Source organism: Mustela nivalis, assembly GCF_964662115.1.
Source record: "Mustela nivalis genome assembly, chromosome: X".
In the NCBI taxonomy this organism is placed as follows: domain Eukaryota; kingdom Metazoa; phylum Chordata; class Mammalia; order Carnivora; family Mustelidae; genus Mustela; species Mustela nivalis.
The window spans coordinates 129883745-129900030 of record NC_139040.1 but is presented as its reverse complement, the minus strand read 5'-3'; the positions used below and the strand labels follow the sequence as shown (position 1 = coordinate 129900030).

The 16286-nt window shown below is 43.7% G+C and overlaps 1 protein-coding gene across 8 annotated transcripts in view; it reads right to left on the bottom strand.

The window, feature by feature from the left end:
• LOC309855557 (neuroligin-4, X-linked) overlaps positions 1 to 16286 on the bottom strand; it is a 297214-nt gene that overhangs the window by 211703 nt on the left and 69225 nt on the right. For 7 of the 8 annotated variants that reach the window (XM_082715937.1, XM_082715939.1, XM_082715940.1 and 4 more), the window contains one exon: positions 12271 to 13061. In XM_082715937.1, the coding sequence (XP_082572063.1) occupies positions 12271 to 12742 (472 nt within the window). In that variant the 5' untranslated portion in view covers positions 12743 to 13061. The remainder of the gene's footprint in view (positions 1 to 12270; positions 13062 to 16286) is intronic. The other variant, XM_082715944.1, reaches the window with a different exon arrangement.

Below are 16286 nucleotides of genomic sequence, written 5' to 3'. Positions count from 1 at the left end.
GTGAAAGCGGCCACAGGAATTAGGCACAGTGGGTAATATGTTCCATTAACCTTTACTGCAAAAACAGGCAGGAGCACGATGGATTCCTCCTGAGTTATATTGTCCCCTCTTGTTTTACATATCTGACAGGAAGTGAGGGCCTCTTTTCACTGAACACTCATCCTTGATGGGTTTCTCAGTTTTCATAAGATCACATCTGACCAGCAATCCCTGTAGCTTAGTGGATGATGGGATCATGACACCATGCAATTAAGTGACCACAACAGTGACTGTACTTTGGATCAGTGGCTGAGCCAAGACTTCAAATATGCTCTCTCAGTCTCTTAAACCTTGCACGGCCAAAAGAATCAATACTAACATCAGCCTCCAGGCTCCATCCTTGACGACGTGGTCCGCTCCATCTGAAGTTCCCCTAACCCACCAATTTGGCCAGCTGCTGTCCCTCAACGTTCTCCTTGGCCTGTTCTGAACTCTGAGTCAGAAATATGTTCCTCCGAGATGTTCTCCTGTCTCCCCAAAGGGTCACATCACAGCACAGATTACAAAACAGTAATTCTGGTTCATTATCTATCTCTCCCACCTTTCCTCCCTCCCCTGTATGACCTGCAAGGGAAAAGATGGTACTACATTCAGCAAAATGGACAGACTTTGAACATGCTCAATAAGGACACAACGAATGAATAAATTTAACAGACAAGCCAAAAAAATGCAATGAAGTAAGGGTCTTGAGGGTACCTAGTTGTCTTGACAGAGTTGCACAAGAATGGAAGACCAGTTTTATTTTACCACCATCCTGAGAACCCACCCATCTCTTACTTTCAGAGAAGCCCAATGAGCAAAGGTAGCCACTGATTGGGATACCCGGTGCTTCTTGCAGAATTCCCTAGATGCGAGCTTCTCAGCCATTTGCCCAGTGCCCTACAATGCAACGCTCACCAAGCCCTTCCCCCTGTTAAAGGTTTGGGCTGAGAATTATTCAAATTCAGTTTCATTACCCCTAGGTCTACTCTCCGCATTGGTTACCTCTTCCGTAAAGTCAACCCATTAGCTGGAATGCTTCAGGGAAATAGTAGAGACAGTCGGTTACACTCTGTCCTAAACAGGGCACGTTTTCTACCTGGAGTTACAGCTCACACTACCCCTGCACTGCCACCAGAGGCCAGCTTCCAGATCAAGATGTCCCTCCAGAGCAGCTCCCAATGTGGTCCTGCCCCAGCGTTGCCTGAATAAAAATTTCCTCATGGGCAAGATGTTCCTGTCACTTTATCATCACTCTACGTCCCAAAGGGTCCCCATGCTTAAAAAACAACACCAACAACAACTCATAAACAAGGTTTCCCATTTCCAAATCCTCAGAGTTAAAAAGGAAGAACTATCCGGGGTAGCGCTTTCCTGCCCCTGAAGCCATACCATTTCTTGTCTCGTTTCTATCCCAAATATGAGTGAGGGCAGTGGACATTGATGGGTTTTGCCTGCTTAGTATCCTGTTTTTCTTTGGGGACCTATGTTGCCCACATCAGCCCTAGGGTAGGTCCTGTTGGACTCACCCATCCCTCCCCCCATTCGGAAATGTATGCTCACCCAAGCCATGTTGATCCAAGGGTAATTTTCCCCCTAGATTTGGAAACTGGTTTGAGTTGGTCTTTGATCCCAAACTGGATGGTGGAATCATCCCCAGGCCAATATGATCCTCTGAGATCAAGGGTGACATCACAGGGACATGCTGGTGTCCAATTTTTTTTTTTTTTTTTTTTGGCCTTACATGGAAACAGCATCACAGAGACCAAATAAAGCCAATGATAAACCAAAAATGCCAGGTTACTAATAGCAATGATTCAGACCCAAATCCAGGTGGCTTAAAACTACAGGAACTTATTGTCCCATCATGTTGTAGGACAACTCTGTAAGTTCACATCCAACCTGCAATACTGTGCTACAATTAATTCCTCTTGATATCTGAAACTACAGAGTCAGCAGGGTTGATTACTTGACTAGAGTCTGGGGGACCATGATGTGTCTGTCTGTCTCTCAGTTCTTAGTGTCTGGTGGTTTCCAGGGACCCTTGGTGCTCCCTGTCTTGGAGATCCATCCCTCATATCTCTGACTCCGTCTTCACATCATGTTCTGTCCATGCGTCTCTGTCTTCCTCTCTGTGTCTCTTCTTGTAAGGACACCAGTCGTAATGGATTTCGTGTCCTTCTTAATACAGTCTGACCTCATCATACCTTGATTACATCTATTAAAAACCTTAAACCCAAATAGGCTGACATTCATAAATTCAAGAGATTAGGACTTCAGCATATCCTTTTGGTGGGGTGGGGGAACACAATTCAACCCATAACACGGGTCAACTCAAAAACCCTTTGACAAAAGAAAAGTTTGAAGGATTAATCGGTATGTTATGATCTGCAAGGGTTTTTAAAAGGTTCTAAGTGATGTTTTGTAGCCTTAGAATAACTATTGGGAAGCTCATGGACCCCCAATTTTCCTTGGGTCCGGACCTCATAATGTCTCGTCAGAGATCATCTAATGTCAATGATGTTAGTGTTGATGACAGTGAAGACAACCACCACAGGAAGAGTAGCAAGAAAGCCTTCAGTAGAACAAATGCTGGAGAAAGCTCATTTCCTCCTATGTCTAGAGAAAGCTTTCAAAGACAATGATTCTTCTCATTTCAATGATTCTAACCCATGAACTTCAATTAATTTCTTGGAAAGGATTCCTGCACCATTAAATCAAATCTTACTCGATGATATTTAAAAGAAGGCAAGGCACATCTTCCTCAAAACTACAAATCAATTAGCCTCTTGGCCTTCCTATGATGATTTTAAGCTGCCTTCCCGGGCTCAGTGTTTTAGGGAAACGTCAGCAAACAGACGTTGGCCTGGCTGCAATTGGTAGGGATGATGTGGGTCAACATCCCGTGGCGGGATCTCGGCCAGAGCTGCCGGTCACTTCGCCCTGGTGTATGCATTCTGTCTTGGGAAGCAGAGGGGTCCAGTTTTCTACTACTTCTTAAATCTTGCTGGAAAACTACCTCTTTAAAAAATTAGGGGAATGTGGGACTTTCAGGCACAAGAGAGAGAAGCCAAGATCTTCATACATTTGCCAGAGAAACAAAAAAACAATTTAATGTCAACTCTGGGTATATTTAGGATGTATTTTGTGATAGAGAAGAAAGGTGTGACTAGTGGTGGACGTCGGCTGTGATTACGGTTCCCGAGACCTCCATATAGGAACAAGTCATCCGTGGTCAGCGTAGGTGCTGTGACCTAGGGAGGAGAACGGGAGGGTCTCAAAGCCACTTGCAGGAGGAAGCGAAACATGCAGAGGAGGTTTGCAGAAGATGCCACAGAAAGGGCTTATCTTCAAAGATTTGGCAAGCAACAGAATGAGAAAAAGCAGCCTTTCAAATTTCTGCGGATCTGTTGGTAGCGCTTTCCTGCGTAGATGTCAGCAACCCTCCGGAACAATGAAGTGAGCTCTCTCCTAGAACCGCCAACATCCTTCTGGGCCAGGTTCAAACCCAAGGCTTCGCATTCATGTATCTGTGCTGTGCATCCCGGCCGACACACGAGGCATAACTCCCATCATTCTCTGATGTCCCCTAGTCTACTGGGCGTCTGCATCTTTGTGATGCATATACTGCTTGTCTCTCGTTACCAGACCAATGACAGCGGGGACTTTGTTTTGCTGGTGACCGTCTTGCTTTGTGAGTTTCAGCGTTGCTCCTACCAATGCCACTTTGAAGATGGTTTGGTGCAGGAAGGCACTAGGAATGTATCTGGGGTCTTGGGGTGGTCCCTGGCAGCTTGGCTATGGTTCCTGGTCTGTCTCTCTCTCTGCTGGGTGTAGATAAAGGCCAAGAGGCAACGTCCAGAGCACAGAAGATGCCTGCCAATACTTGTAGGAAGTATAAATGTATAAATGATTGCAGCCTGCTGGAGGTATAGACTTGTAAAATAACATTTGCATTAGAACCCTACGAACACGCAGAAGGGTGCACCATCTCTGTGTAGGGCTTCAGAGTGTCATGGACAGGGCCGTTCCAAGTTGCAGAGGACTGGGGATGGAATGAGCCCTTCAGATCCCCCCTCGTGGAGGTCTTTATCATCCTAGGATGGACATCCTGCTCACTTCCGTCACTGACTACAGAAGAACTCTGACAGTGATAGTCAACATGCCAAAAATCCCTTTCTTTTAGGAAAAAAAAAAAAGGATGGGGTTAGCTGGTTGGTTCAGTGGGTTAGGTGTCTGATTTTGGCTCAGCTCATGGTCCTGGGCTCCTAGGATTGAGCCCTGCTCAAGCTCCATGCTCAGATCCTGCCTATGTTGATATATTTTAAACATTTAAATTTTCTCGGGGAAGATGCTGTTCTCTCTCTACGCTCTGCTGCTGCTTTTGAATCTAAAGTCTTTTTAAATAGACAAAATTAATATAACTTTGTTGCGTATTATCTGGATACACGACAAAACAGAGTGATGAACATTTATCAGTAGTTAAAAAGCTGGGAGAAAAACAGAAAGCTTTTAATAAAAGATCTTTTTTTTTTTTCCCTTAAATTTCTGGGGATAAAAGTATTCGATCAGAACAGAACCTTACGTTCTTTGGATTTAATCTCACTGCACAGTCTGCTGAGAAGAAAAATCTTGCATTAGAATTCCGGTTATGAATCCCACAATGTCAAAAATGTAACCAAGCAAAAACACACAGGTGTATACTGGGTATTGACCCCAAAGATCCAGATGCAGTGAAAAGAAGGGCCATCTGTACCCCAATGTTCATAGCAGCAATGGCCACAGTCGCCAAACTGTGGAAAGTACCAAGATGCCCTTCAACGGATGAATGGATAAGGAAGATGTGGTCCATATATGGAGTCCATATGTGGTCCACATATGGAGTATGATGCCTCCATCAGAAAGGATGAATCCCCAACTTTTGTAGCAACATGGACGGGACTGGAAGAGATTATGCTGAGTGAAATCAGTCAAGCAGAGAGAGTCAATTATCATATGGTTTCGCTTATGTGTGGAGCAGAAGGAATAACCTGGAGGACATGGGGAGATGGAGAGGAGAAGGAAGTTGAGGGAAATTGGAAGGGGGAGGTGAACCATGAGAGACTGTGGACTCTGAGAAATAATCTGAGAGTTTTGAAGGGGCAGGGGGTAGGAAGTTGAGTGAACCTGGTGGTGGGTATTATGGAGGGCACGTACTTCATGGAGTGCTGGGTGTGGTACATAAACAATGAATCTTAGAACGGTGAAAAGAAATTTAAAAAATTAAAAACAACAACAACAACAACAACAACAACACCCAGGTGCGTGTGTTCAATGTTCAAAGTAGGATTATATGATCAATGTACCTTTCTATGGTTTTGTTAGGTTTTTAATCTCTCCCTCCTTCCTATTTTTGCACTTTTTATGTCTTGGCCCATCTAGAAAAGCAATAAACAATGAGATTACTTTGGGGGGACTCAGAAACCATCTTGTTGCACACAACGTATGTGGGTATGCCTTCTGTATTCGTGTCTGGATTGGTGGAAAAATTTCCATTGTGGGTCCTCAATGGAAAGTATCTAGGTACAGATTACCTGTCCTTTAAAAATAATAATAATAATAATAATAACTTGAACTCACAGATCCCTTTGTGAACCTTGAGTATTGTCGGGGCTTAATCATTTTCCAAGCAAAGAGGTTGTATTTCCTTGTATCATCACTTGGACCGGTTCGATGCCTTGTGTACGGGAAGGGCAAAGAGTCCTTTTTCAAATCAATGATTTTAACTTTTTTCTTTTCTTCAAATCAATAATGTTTAAGGGAGTGAGCTAAAAGGGCTCTCAGGAGAGTCCGGAGTGGAAGACGGAAGAGAAGACAAAGAACCGGAGCATGGAGATGAGATCTGGAGGTGACGTGGCTTGAGGTAGGACGAAAGTCCGTGAACGCGTAGAACGTGGATGGGGTGTGACGGGAACACTGGATGAGTGGATCGAGAGATGAGTAGGTCTCAAATGGGATAGGAGCAGAATGTAACTGAAGGCTTCAATTTTAGGAAGAAAGAGGGTTAATGAACATTTTCTTATCTTGAGGAAACACACCACGAAATCTCCCTTGCTTGAGAAGAGTCAAAACTTCACGTGTTCCTTCCCTTTTTGATCGGAACACCTCCAGGGCAGACTGGAATATTGTGTTCAGGACCACATTCCCATCAGACAAGAGGGGGTTCTGCTTAGTGGGACATCAGAGGACTTGGGATTTCAGCGAGGACAGAACAGTCCAGTAGTTCCCGTGTTCAAGTTGACTTTTCCAAAACTCATAACACATTTGTTCTTAATTGAACTGTGGATATCTCTTGCTGGCTTTCCTCGAACACCTCACACACACACACACACACACACACACACACACACACAGACACACCCCATATACCTTCACTTGCAATATCCAAAGTACACATATGCAATCTAATAGGCATCCTTTTCCATTTAAAAAAAAAAAGAACTGCTTCCAGTTTGCAGAAACCTATTTCTCTGAACCGACATGCAGAATATTTGATGGAATTAATAAAATAGAGACTCCTCATCTTCCTTTATCTTAACAAGTATTAGTAGGGGATGAGATCGCTCAGACTCTTCCTGCATGGTCGCCTGCAGGTTCTGTATGAGATCTGTAGGTCGGATTCATGTACAAAGGGTCACTGTTTGGCATCTCACACACCCTCCGTGGCCCTTGAATCCAAAGCTAAGGAAGTCTCTCCTTCTGTCCATGTTTACTGTACTTTCGACATTGACACACGAAGGACAACAGTTCTTATAGACAAAGGACAAACATAGAACAAACCCCACAAATGCAACGTGGCATAGAACCAAAACACACGCAGGAGGAAGGCAGAGACCTACTCCCAACCAGCGCACCCGAAAGACAGAATCTTCCGGTGAACGATCATATAAGGAGATTGATATTAAATTCACATGAAATTAAATGGGTAATGTATGGACCTTTTCCATTTCATCATCATTGCTATAATTAATATTGTTCATCACAATTTATAATGATGCAGTGGCTTCCTCCAAAATTGGTATAACCCCAAACAACATTCAGAGGAGGTACATCAGGAGTGTTATTATCACTAATAACCGAGGTCACTAAATATCGAGAAGGGTGACCATCTCAGCCAAGACGGCACAGAAAATAAATGACCGTGTCTGAACTAGCGGTATCAGTCAGCAACAAATAAAGTTATTCGGTGTCCCGGAGGCAAGGCTGTGCAAGAAAATAATCAGCCAATTCATGCGAAGGGACAGATTTGAGCAGACCAGTCCCGTGCCCAGTTTTCATCTTAAATGCGTTTGTTGCAACATTGTTTATGGTACACACCATATGGCGAGTTGGATTTTTGACACATTGTACGTAATGGAGACTTGTCCTAATGGTGAGAAACATTTAAATTGCAACTGGGATGGAGTTAGAGTTCATCTGATGGGAAGTAAGGGACCGGTCTCTTCTTAGGAAAAGATTTGGCTCTATTTTCCAAACATGTATAATTCGCACTACCCAAATAGTATTTGGGTAGTATTCTTCACATACATGATTGCTCAACACTCCATAAGGGTATGATTCTACATTCAAACGGGCGAAAACTTTCGAGCTGGGGGAGAGACCCCTGTGATCAGAAACGTACTCCAGTCAAACTGTCATCACAAAATGCTAAATTCCTTTCAATGAACCCCTGTCGGACAGATATTTGTTTAATCGTCTTCCGTAATTCTCTTCCCTTACAAGCGACGTCTACACAACGTCAAACATCCTGGTGACACATGAAAACGGCAATCACCGAACTGTCTTCCCGTCGGTCGCCTGCTGATGTGGATTGGGTCAAACGTCTGTCTCGCTGTGGTAACTCACTTAGATTTCCCTTTGTCGGCTGGATTCTGCCACTGTCTGCATACAATTGGACTATCTGGGACTTGATGAGAAGAGAAAGGAAATTAATTTCTCCTTTATCTCACGTAACCCCCCCCAAAAAAAAAAATAGAGAGAGAGAGAGAGAACACTATTGTCTTTGGATGTTCTAAGACACTCTTCTAAGAAATGAATTTTAAAGCTTTCTTGATGATTAATTTCTGTAGCTCCCATAAGATGCTGAAATTCATTTCACAACTGTGGCTGAAAACGACAAAGCTTAGGAACATTATATGTGCTGCCGAAGCAAGCACCAAAGCATAGGAATAAAACAGAGCAGAATAACTCTCTGCTCTTAGGGAAAAAAACAAAAAAACAAAACAAAAAAAAAAACTGTATTCCCTCTAAATTCTCTTTTACTAAAACCACACTCAGTCCTGTCAGAAATGATGGTCTCTTGTTCCCATTCCTTAAGCTGAATCCTCCACGATTGCAGTAAATAATTATGTGATAGAGAAGGAACATGTACTATGCATGGGATTAATGCTTATATGAGACCCCATATGCACAAGCAATTTTGCGGATACATTCTGGTTCCCTTTCTGACGACTGATTACATTCCGCTAACAGCGGACTACAGAGAGGTTACGTGGGCAGGATACGGGGGTAAATCACTTTATATGGATTAATGACTTAACCTTCCTCCCAGCACATCTCAGACACACAAGGAAAAGGGAGGGAGGTGACCTACAAGCCAAGTGACCAACCTGCAGTCCCACAGCTGCTAAGGGGACAAGATAGCATTTTTAAACCAAGCAGGCATGGTTTTAGAGCTGTTCCTCTAAGCTCTAGAGGAGCAGCGAGGAGGGAACCAACTTTATGTTAAAAGCATGAAGAATCAAAGAAAACAAGAAGCATCACTCTGGCCAGAATACATCAGATCTTGAGGTCTAGAGAGGAAGACCAAAATATTTTGCTTGCATAGGAGCATGTAGGACAAGAAGCCATTTAGAGATACAATTGCCATTTTGAGTGACATTTAATGGATGTAAGAGGATGGCATGGACGCTTTGCTGTAGGTCATTCATGGACATTGGTTCTCGAAATTTCTTTTAGGTGCCTGGGTAAATTTAAGTGTCCCTTTAGCACATCCCTATGTAAAAATTACCATATTTAGTAGGATTTGCCCTAACACTGTGATAACCCAGTGGGGAAAAATGTTGGGTGTATGCGCTATAGATTTAAGGTCTCAAATCTGCAAAGTGTCACCCCACAGACTGGAACCCATTTTGTCTTCCTGGCACCCGTGCAGGAAAGCTGCTGTTTTAAAGAACCAGCATTAAGAAAAGAGGGTTTTTCTGTCAGTAACTCTTGAGCTTGAAAGAGAAGCAAAGAAGAGTGTCAGAATGGGTTTGGATTCCAAAGGCTCACCATAAAACAGTTTTTCAGCGATGACTTTGGTTTCGATTAGGGTAGAGACTTGACTGTGCCTTTCAAATAGGTGTGTAACACACTGCCACAAACGTTGGGGGCATCCGACAGCAGCCAACGGGTATTATCTTACAGTTTTGTAAGTCAGAGTTGCACGGGGCTAAAATCAAGATGGCAGGCGTGATGGGGCAGCTTTCTGGGGCCCCCACGAAGAATCCATTTCCTGGTCTTCTCTAGCTTCTAGAAGCTGCCCACAGTCCTTGCCTCTTGGCCCAATGCCATCCTCAAAGTGCAGAAGGTTTGTTGTGTCTTTATAACATTGTTGGCACACTAGCTCTGGTGTTGTGGGTCTCCCTGTTCCACAATCCAAGGTCTTTGTTCTTAAAATACCGGGCCCACCTGGCTAATCCAACACCCACCCCCTTGACGGTCAAGTCAACTCATGAGCAAATACAATTCCAGCGGCAAACTAAATTCATTCCCCCTTTGCCACGGAAGATCACAGTGTGACCGGTTCCAGGAATCAAGCTGGACACCCCTTGGAGCAGTGCATATGCTGCCTCCAAGTGTCTGTCTCCCCAAATGAGGAATGCTTGTGTCTGCTGCCCTCGTGAATGTCTACACCATGCCTGGCACATAGTAGATAACTTGGCACTGTTCTTGGCAGTGACACTTCGTTGTGCCTGATGAAGTTGTGCCGAAGAAAGATCTAAAATCCTGTTGTGTCAGGGCAGAATTCTCAATTGCAAATCTGAAACACGATGGTCTACACTGTTAAGTAAATGCACTGATAGGAATTAATAAGACAGCCCACAAAGGGAGGTCTTTGGAGAAATCAGCATGACGCCGTGATTTCAATGGGTTATGAAGGATGAGGAGTTTTATTCAGTGAGTGATTAACCAATAATTTTCCCCAATAATTAAATACCTAAAGCTCCATATTGATTCTCAAATGGATGCAAATGTTTTAAAAAAGAAAAAAAAAGGGATGAAAAGAAGCCAGAAAACTCATAACAACAGGCTGTGATGTGTTGTTTGTACAAACAGGAGGCACGTACCTTGACTCACCAGCAAAACGCCGACTTATAGGAAAACAGACTCTACCTGGGTTTCTGATTCTCTTGTCACGATCGTGCGAGACACTGTAGGCAAAGACGCTCTGAAAAACCCGAAAATGTAAACAGGTGGCCCCGGGGTTTTTTTCTTAACATTCCATGGGTTTTCCATGGGATCACCCTTTCCCTCTCTTTATGTTCCCAAATTCCTACTTAAGGCAGAACCACAAGGAAATGGCCACGTTGTTTATGGTTTGGAGCCACAGGCTTGCCTACCCATACTGGTTCTGTAATCCGGGAGGCTATTGAGTTTTGTCCCATCGACGGCTCCTAGACACCGGGGTTGATGGTAAGAAAGACCACAACCCAGATGCCTTCTGCAGGGACACGTCTCCCTGGGTTTGGGCGCACTGAGCCTTGTCCACATTTGTGCACGAGGCAGCCACCAATGTGCCTCAGCCCCCGGTGTGTCAAGAGGGCATCCGTGGGTCCCTCTAACTGCTGAACATTGCATTCAGACCTAGACCTACAAGGTAATGGGGTGATCTCTTAGCATCACAAGGGCCACCCCACACCAGAGATTACTCACGTTATAAAGCCCCAGCTTCCCATTTCTTTCTCGTGCATCCTCTGAGATCCCAGTAACTCAGCCCTGGCCTCGTGTTTCAAGACACCCTCTGCCAGCTACCTTGGACCATTTACGTGCAGGAAAACACAATATGGTGGCACCATTGCAACTCGGGGAGATCGTGGGACATGCAATCTCTTCTTTAAGACCTCCAGCCAAATCCTAATGGAAAATCATTCTCCAAGGACTCAAGGAAAAGAAAAATTGAATTTCTCCCCTAGAAGTGACAAAGGACACAGTGCAGTTGCTACAGTAGATGAGTTCCATGATTCCTGTAAATCCCTGCTTTTAATTCCAGGAAGATTTACTTTCTAGGCTTCTCTCTCTCCTTGCCTAAAAATAGCATGTGCAAATGGTAAATGAGAAATGTGTTTACATTACAGTACAACTCTAGTCTGGTTAGCCTTTCTAAAATATGTTTTTAATTCAAAACCTACACAGAAGAGATTATTGAATGTTACCACCGTTGCATGAAATTGATAAGTCAGACATCATTGTTTTGTTTTGTTTGTTTGTTTGTTTTTTACAAATTTTCACTGCTATGTTATTGAAAACAAAGGAGCCATTTTGTTCAAGCAAGCACATTATTTCCAAATATAGCCAGAATCATCTAAGGACACCCATTTGCCACGGATCGCTGTGAATATTGGAAGGAAACAAGGTGCACATTGATGTTAATAACACAGATTCTACACGATGAAAGCCATCCGTTTTATGAAATGTGCCTTGCCTGTGTAGTTAAGACAATGAGTGGTTTTCCTTTGAAGACTCAAAGGAGGGAGGGAGGGAAAGACAGGGAGAAGGAAGCAAGGAAGGAAGGAAAAGAGAGAAGGAAGGAAGCAAGCTAAAATCTTAAGTCGTTAAAGCAAAAAAAAAAACCCTGTTTCATAACCTTCAGTTTGCTAACTTGGGCATGACAATGTTCTTAATTCTATTGTTTTCTCTAGATTTTTCTGTAGATTTCATCTTTCTTTATAGACGATGTAACCCTTTATGCAGACACGGGTGATCAACTAGAACGAAACACTGTAACACACTGAAAAGGCAACGCATGATAGTAATTAAGTCATTAACTATAGCACTGTCCATTTCCTAGATGCCCAATAAATACGAGTGTCATAATTTATATGTTAGGGCAACAGCGGCATTCAGAATACGAAGAAAGAACAACCAGGTTATAGAAGATGAATCCCACACGAGACATTCTAAAAGCCTGCTGGCCGAACTGACCTCCAAGTGTTTGAAGGATGTACTTACCATCTTCCGTGGGCACGTAGATGTTTAAGTAAAGGCAGTCTTCATTCTGATCTTGCACGTAGGTCATTAAAGTATCCAGATTTGCAGTAAACCAGATGGGCAGCATATCGTGCAATAAGGACCTCTCATCGAGATGCTGGGGGCACACAGCCGCGAACTGGGTGGCGTTCCGAACTCCCGTCCATGAAGAAGGGGGCTCCGGGGGCTGAAATCGCCTCTCTCCAGTAGGGGGCGAGGCATAGGGGACCCCCAAGTACTGTTCCACTGGACCCAGAATCTCATTGGGCAATGGTGTTCTTAGGCCCCGGATTTTGCCATAATTTGTGTTGACGACCGGGTACTGGGCTTGGCTGTCGATGAGCGTGAAGCGGATGACAAGGGCCGTTATCCACAGGAGAACATTGGAGTTCAGCATGACGCAGACGGGCGTGAAGAACAGCGGCACCCATAACAGTCCCTTGGGTCTCGACATTGTTCACTGCCACATCCGCGGGGCTGTGTGTGACACGATTCCAAGCAAGCAAAGCCGGGAAGCAAGCCTGCAGACAGAGAGGGCTTTCTGGGGAGCAAAAGACCCAGGAGAGGAGCCCCGGCGGTGAGTCATAGACAGAGCCCGAGGTTAAGGACGCACCCAGCTGTTTTCTCAGGAGCCCATTGCGGGAGAGAGCAGCACTCTCTTAATCCTGGGAGGGAATTCCAGCAAGTGTGAGGCTCGAAGATGCGGGGACCATCCAACACGTCCCAAGGACAAGGATTCCTTAGGAAAACTCCAAGGCAGAGCAGTCCTCCTACTGGGGAAAGAAAGCAGATGAGAATAATGAAGCCAAGGGAAGGTATGCTACCCACATCTCTTCCGTGCAGCGCCCAACATCATTCAATGAAATTCTCATTCAGGATGAATCCGTCCACCCATGTCTCCACAGAGAAAAATCTAGCAGAACAGGACTTGCCTTCATTCTCAGCAGGCACCCCATTACCTGGAATGATGCATGACATTTAGAAAATGTTCAACAAGTCTCCGTTGAGTTAACAAACAGATCCCCATTTGTTATACCTGTTGTTCAGATGACTGTAGTGATGGCTCCCAGTTTCACTCTTTGCAAAGACTAGCCCCAAAACAGTGTTTCTCAGGTGTCTAAGGAAACTGCCACTTCTCCCTAAGGGGATATAGGCATGAAGCCTAGCAACATTGTTCAGTAGGAGAGGAAGAGCCATGTGGGACCGGACCAAACTGGCTTTATGACGTGTAGATAATCGTCAGATATGCAAGGGAGCAAGAGAGTGTTGGCTCTGGATTCTAATCCTTTTGGGGTATTCTGTGACATACACCATTAGGCTACACACATCATCACCCTGAAGTGCCCCCTCCTCATAAAAACGGAACAAGACAAAGATTGCACAAGACAGTACGTCCCACCAGAACATCATTCCCAGGTAAATTTTTCCAAATGACCATCCTGATTTTCACCTAAGCCATCTACAGTAAACCTTTCAGCTCTCAGCCCATTTCATTTATTTTTGTTTGCTTGTTTTTGTAGCCCACTTAAATTTTTTTTAAGGTTTTATTTATTTATTCGAGAGAGAGGGCGAGCACAAAGGCAGAGGGAGAATCAGTTCCGTCATTGAGCAGAGAGCCCAACGCGGGGCTCGATCCCAGGACTCCGGGATCATGATCTAAGCTAAAGGCAGACGCTCAACCAAATGAACCACCCAGATGCCCCACGCAGCTCATTTTAAAGTCTAGTGGTACGTTGGAGCTACCCTCCCACTGAGTGTAATCTCCCAGACTTGTCAGAATGTAGATCCTAGGATTGTGCCTAGAGAACTCATTCCTCTGAGGACAGTAAAGAAGGTTGTGCCTGAGTGGGAGAGTATGGTAAATGACCCATTAGCAATACAAAACATCACATTACGTGTAGCAAGCAGTGTAGCTTGAAAGAGAGCATTCCTCAACTCCAAAAACAGACCACCATGCTTGGAAAGACGTTGTGGGTGATTCTGAGTGTTTCTAGACTAGGGTATAATTATGCATTTAAATGGATAAATGAGCCCTTATTGAGTAATACGTCAATAAGCTCAATTTTTTTTTTTTTTTTTTTTAATGGAGCTGGATGGGTCATGGAGCTCTGCCACCTCTGGGGGGAATTCCATAGTCCCTGACATCCTGGGCCAAGTTCATCAGAGCTGAATGAAAATGCACTCCGAGTCTCGGTTTTACCAATGACAGTGAAAAAAAAAAGCATCTCACCCAACGGTGGTTGTATGTGTTCCCTTCTATCTTTGAATTCTGCCGTGCACAACACTTGGATTTCTGCCACACTGTGACCCAATTTCTGAATAATTAGGAGGCAGACAAGAACAAGAAGAAGGTGATGACATGTTTGGAGTCTTTTGTTTTCCTGAAAGCCCTTCTGCTTTGGAACCAGCATCCGCTGTTCCTCCTGGAGCCTTCCCGGTGATAAAAGGAGACGCCATGAATTTGTGATTCTGATGGACTCGGGTCCCCAAATGCTACATCTGTGAGCTGAGGGAAGTAAGCCAAGCTGTCTGTGATTCAGGTAAATGGTGTATCATAGTTTCTTCCTGGGGTGTGCACTATTCAAAGGTGTAGGGCAGAGAAAAACACCCACTCAATAAATACAAATGGTAGGACCCTAATGGGGGCATCCTTGAAAGAGTCCTGCCTACAGAGACAAAAGGCACAGGCTCCAAAGTCAGCCCAGGGTCACGGGGCTGAGCAAGTGCAGAACAAAGAATTTAGAATATTTCAGCCTCCCTTTCCTGATCTGTTTGCAGCTGAGAGTAAAGTGAGATCATGCGCACAAGGAGGCACACTGTCCCTGGAAGGCAGAGCTTGGTAAATGTGGGACTCGGTTGGCGGGTTTATGTCAGGACTTAGAAACTGAGTTCTGCTGGGAAATTCTGGCCCACTCAACTCTTCTCCAAGTCAACGTGGATGAGAGTATCCACGAGCCACAGACACATGACAGGTGCCTAAGCCGGGTCATGCCTAGACTTTAGGCTGAGTCCAAGGATCAAGTCTTTCTACTGCCCAAATCTACCCCCCACCCACCAAGAGGATGCTGAGGGCTGGAAAGAGAACATGGACCAGCAGGACCCAAGAGTAGGCACCTGGGGATGTGAGCACTTTCTAGATAATGTGCATACTTTGGGGGCTGTCTTACGCATTTCCTCGCTTTTTTGAAATTTGGCTGATTTGCACAAGTCATTACAATCTGAAATCCACGGTTTCTGAACCTCAAACCTGCTGACCCTGTAGACCACTAAATGTCCTTCCCACAGGAAGAAACAGAGGTCTGAGTCATCCAATATGGAATCTGGAGGCCATGCATTTCATTAAGGATCTGTGCTTACAATGAAAGATTACGGTATGTGTGCATGTGTTATGTGGGGGGGGGGGGGTCACACGTTCAAGTATTTGTCAACTTTAAAAGTCTTGGCATTACAAGTCATAAAGGATTTTTTTAAAACTTCTAATTATTAGAATTCTAATTATTAGAAAAATTTGAATTATTTTTCTAAAATTAGAAAAATTCTAATTATTAGAATTTTAATATTATTAAATCAATATTATTTAAAATTATATTCATTTATATTTAATTATATTTATTTATTGGATTATATTAAATTATATTAAGTTAAATTTATATTAAAATTATATTAATATTTAAATTATTAAATTAAATTTAAATATTATTAAAAGTCTATTAGCTGAATAAAATAATTTAATGGAAAAAAGTGAAAATCATATTTTCATTGAAGATATATGATTATAACATGAAGAAGGGCTTTCCAGCATGGTTTCTCTGCCAAGGTTGCACGGAGAGGAATATTTCAGACTGGCATTTTGACGTGATTTATAACTTGATTGGTTATTTTAGGATGATTCTCTACAGGGCAGTCATTCTGCCTGAGATTGTAATTAAGACAAAGCAGAAACCATGCAAGCGTATCAGAATATAAATGGCTCAAAATAAAAGTCGCCATACATTTCT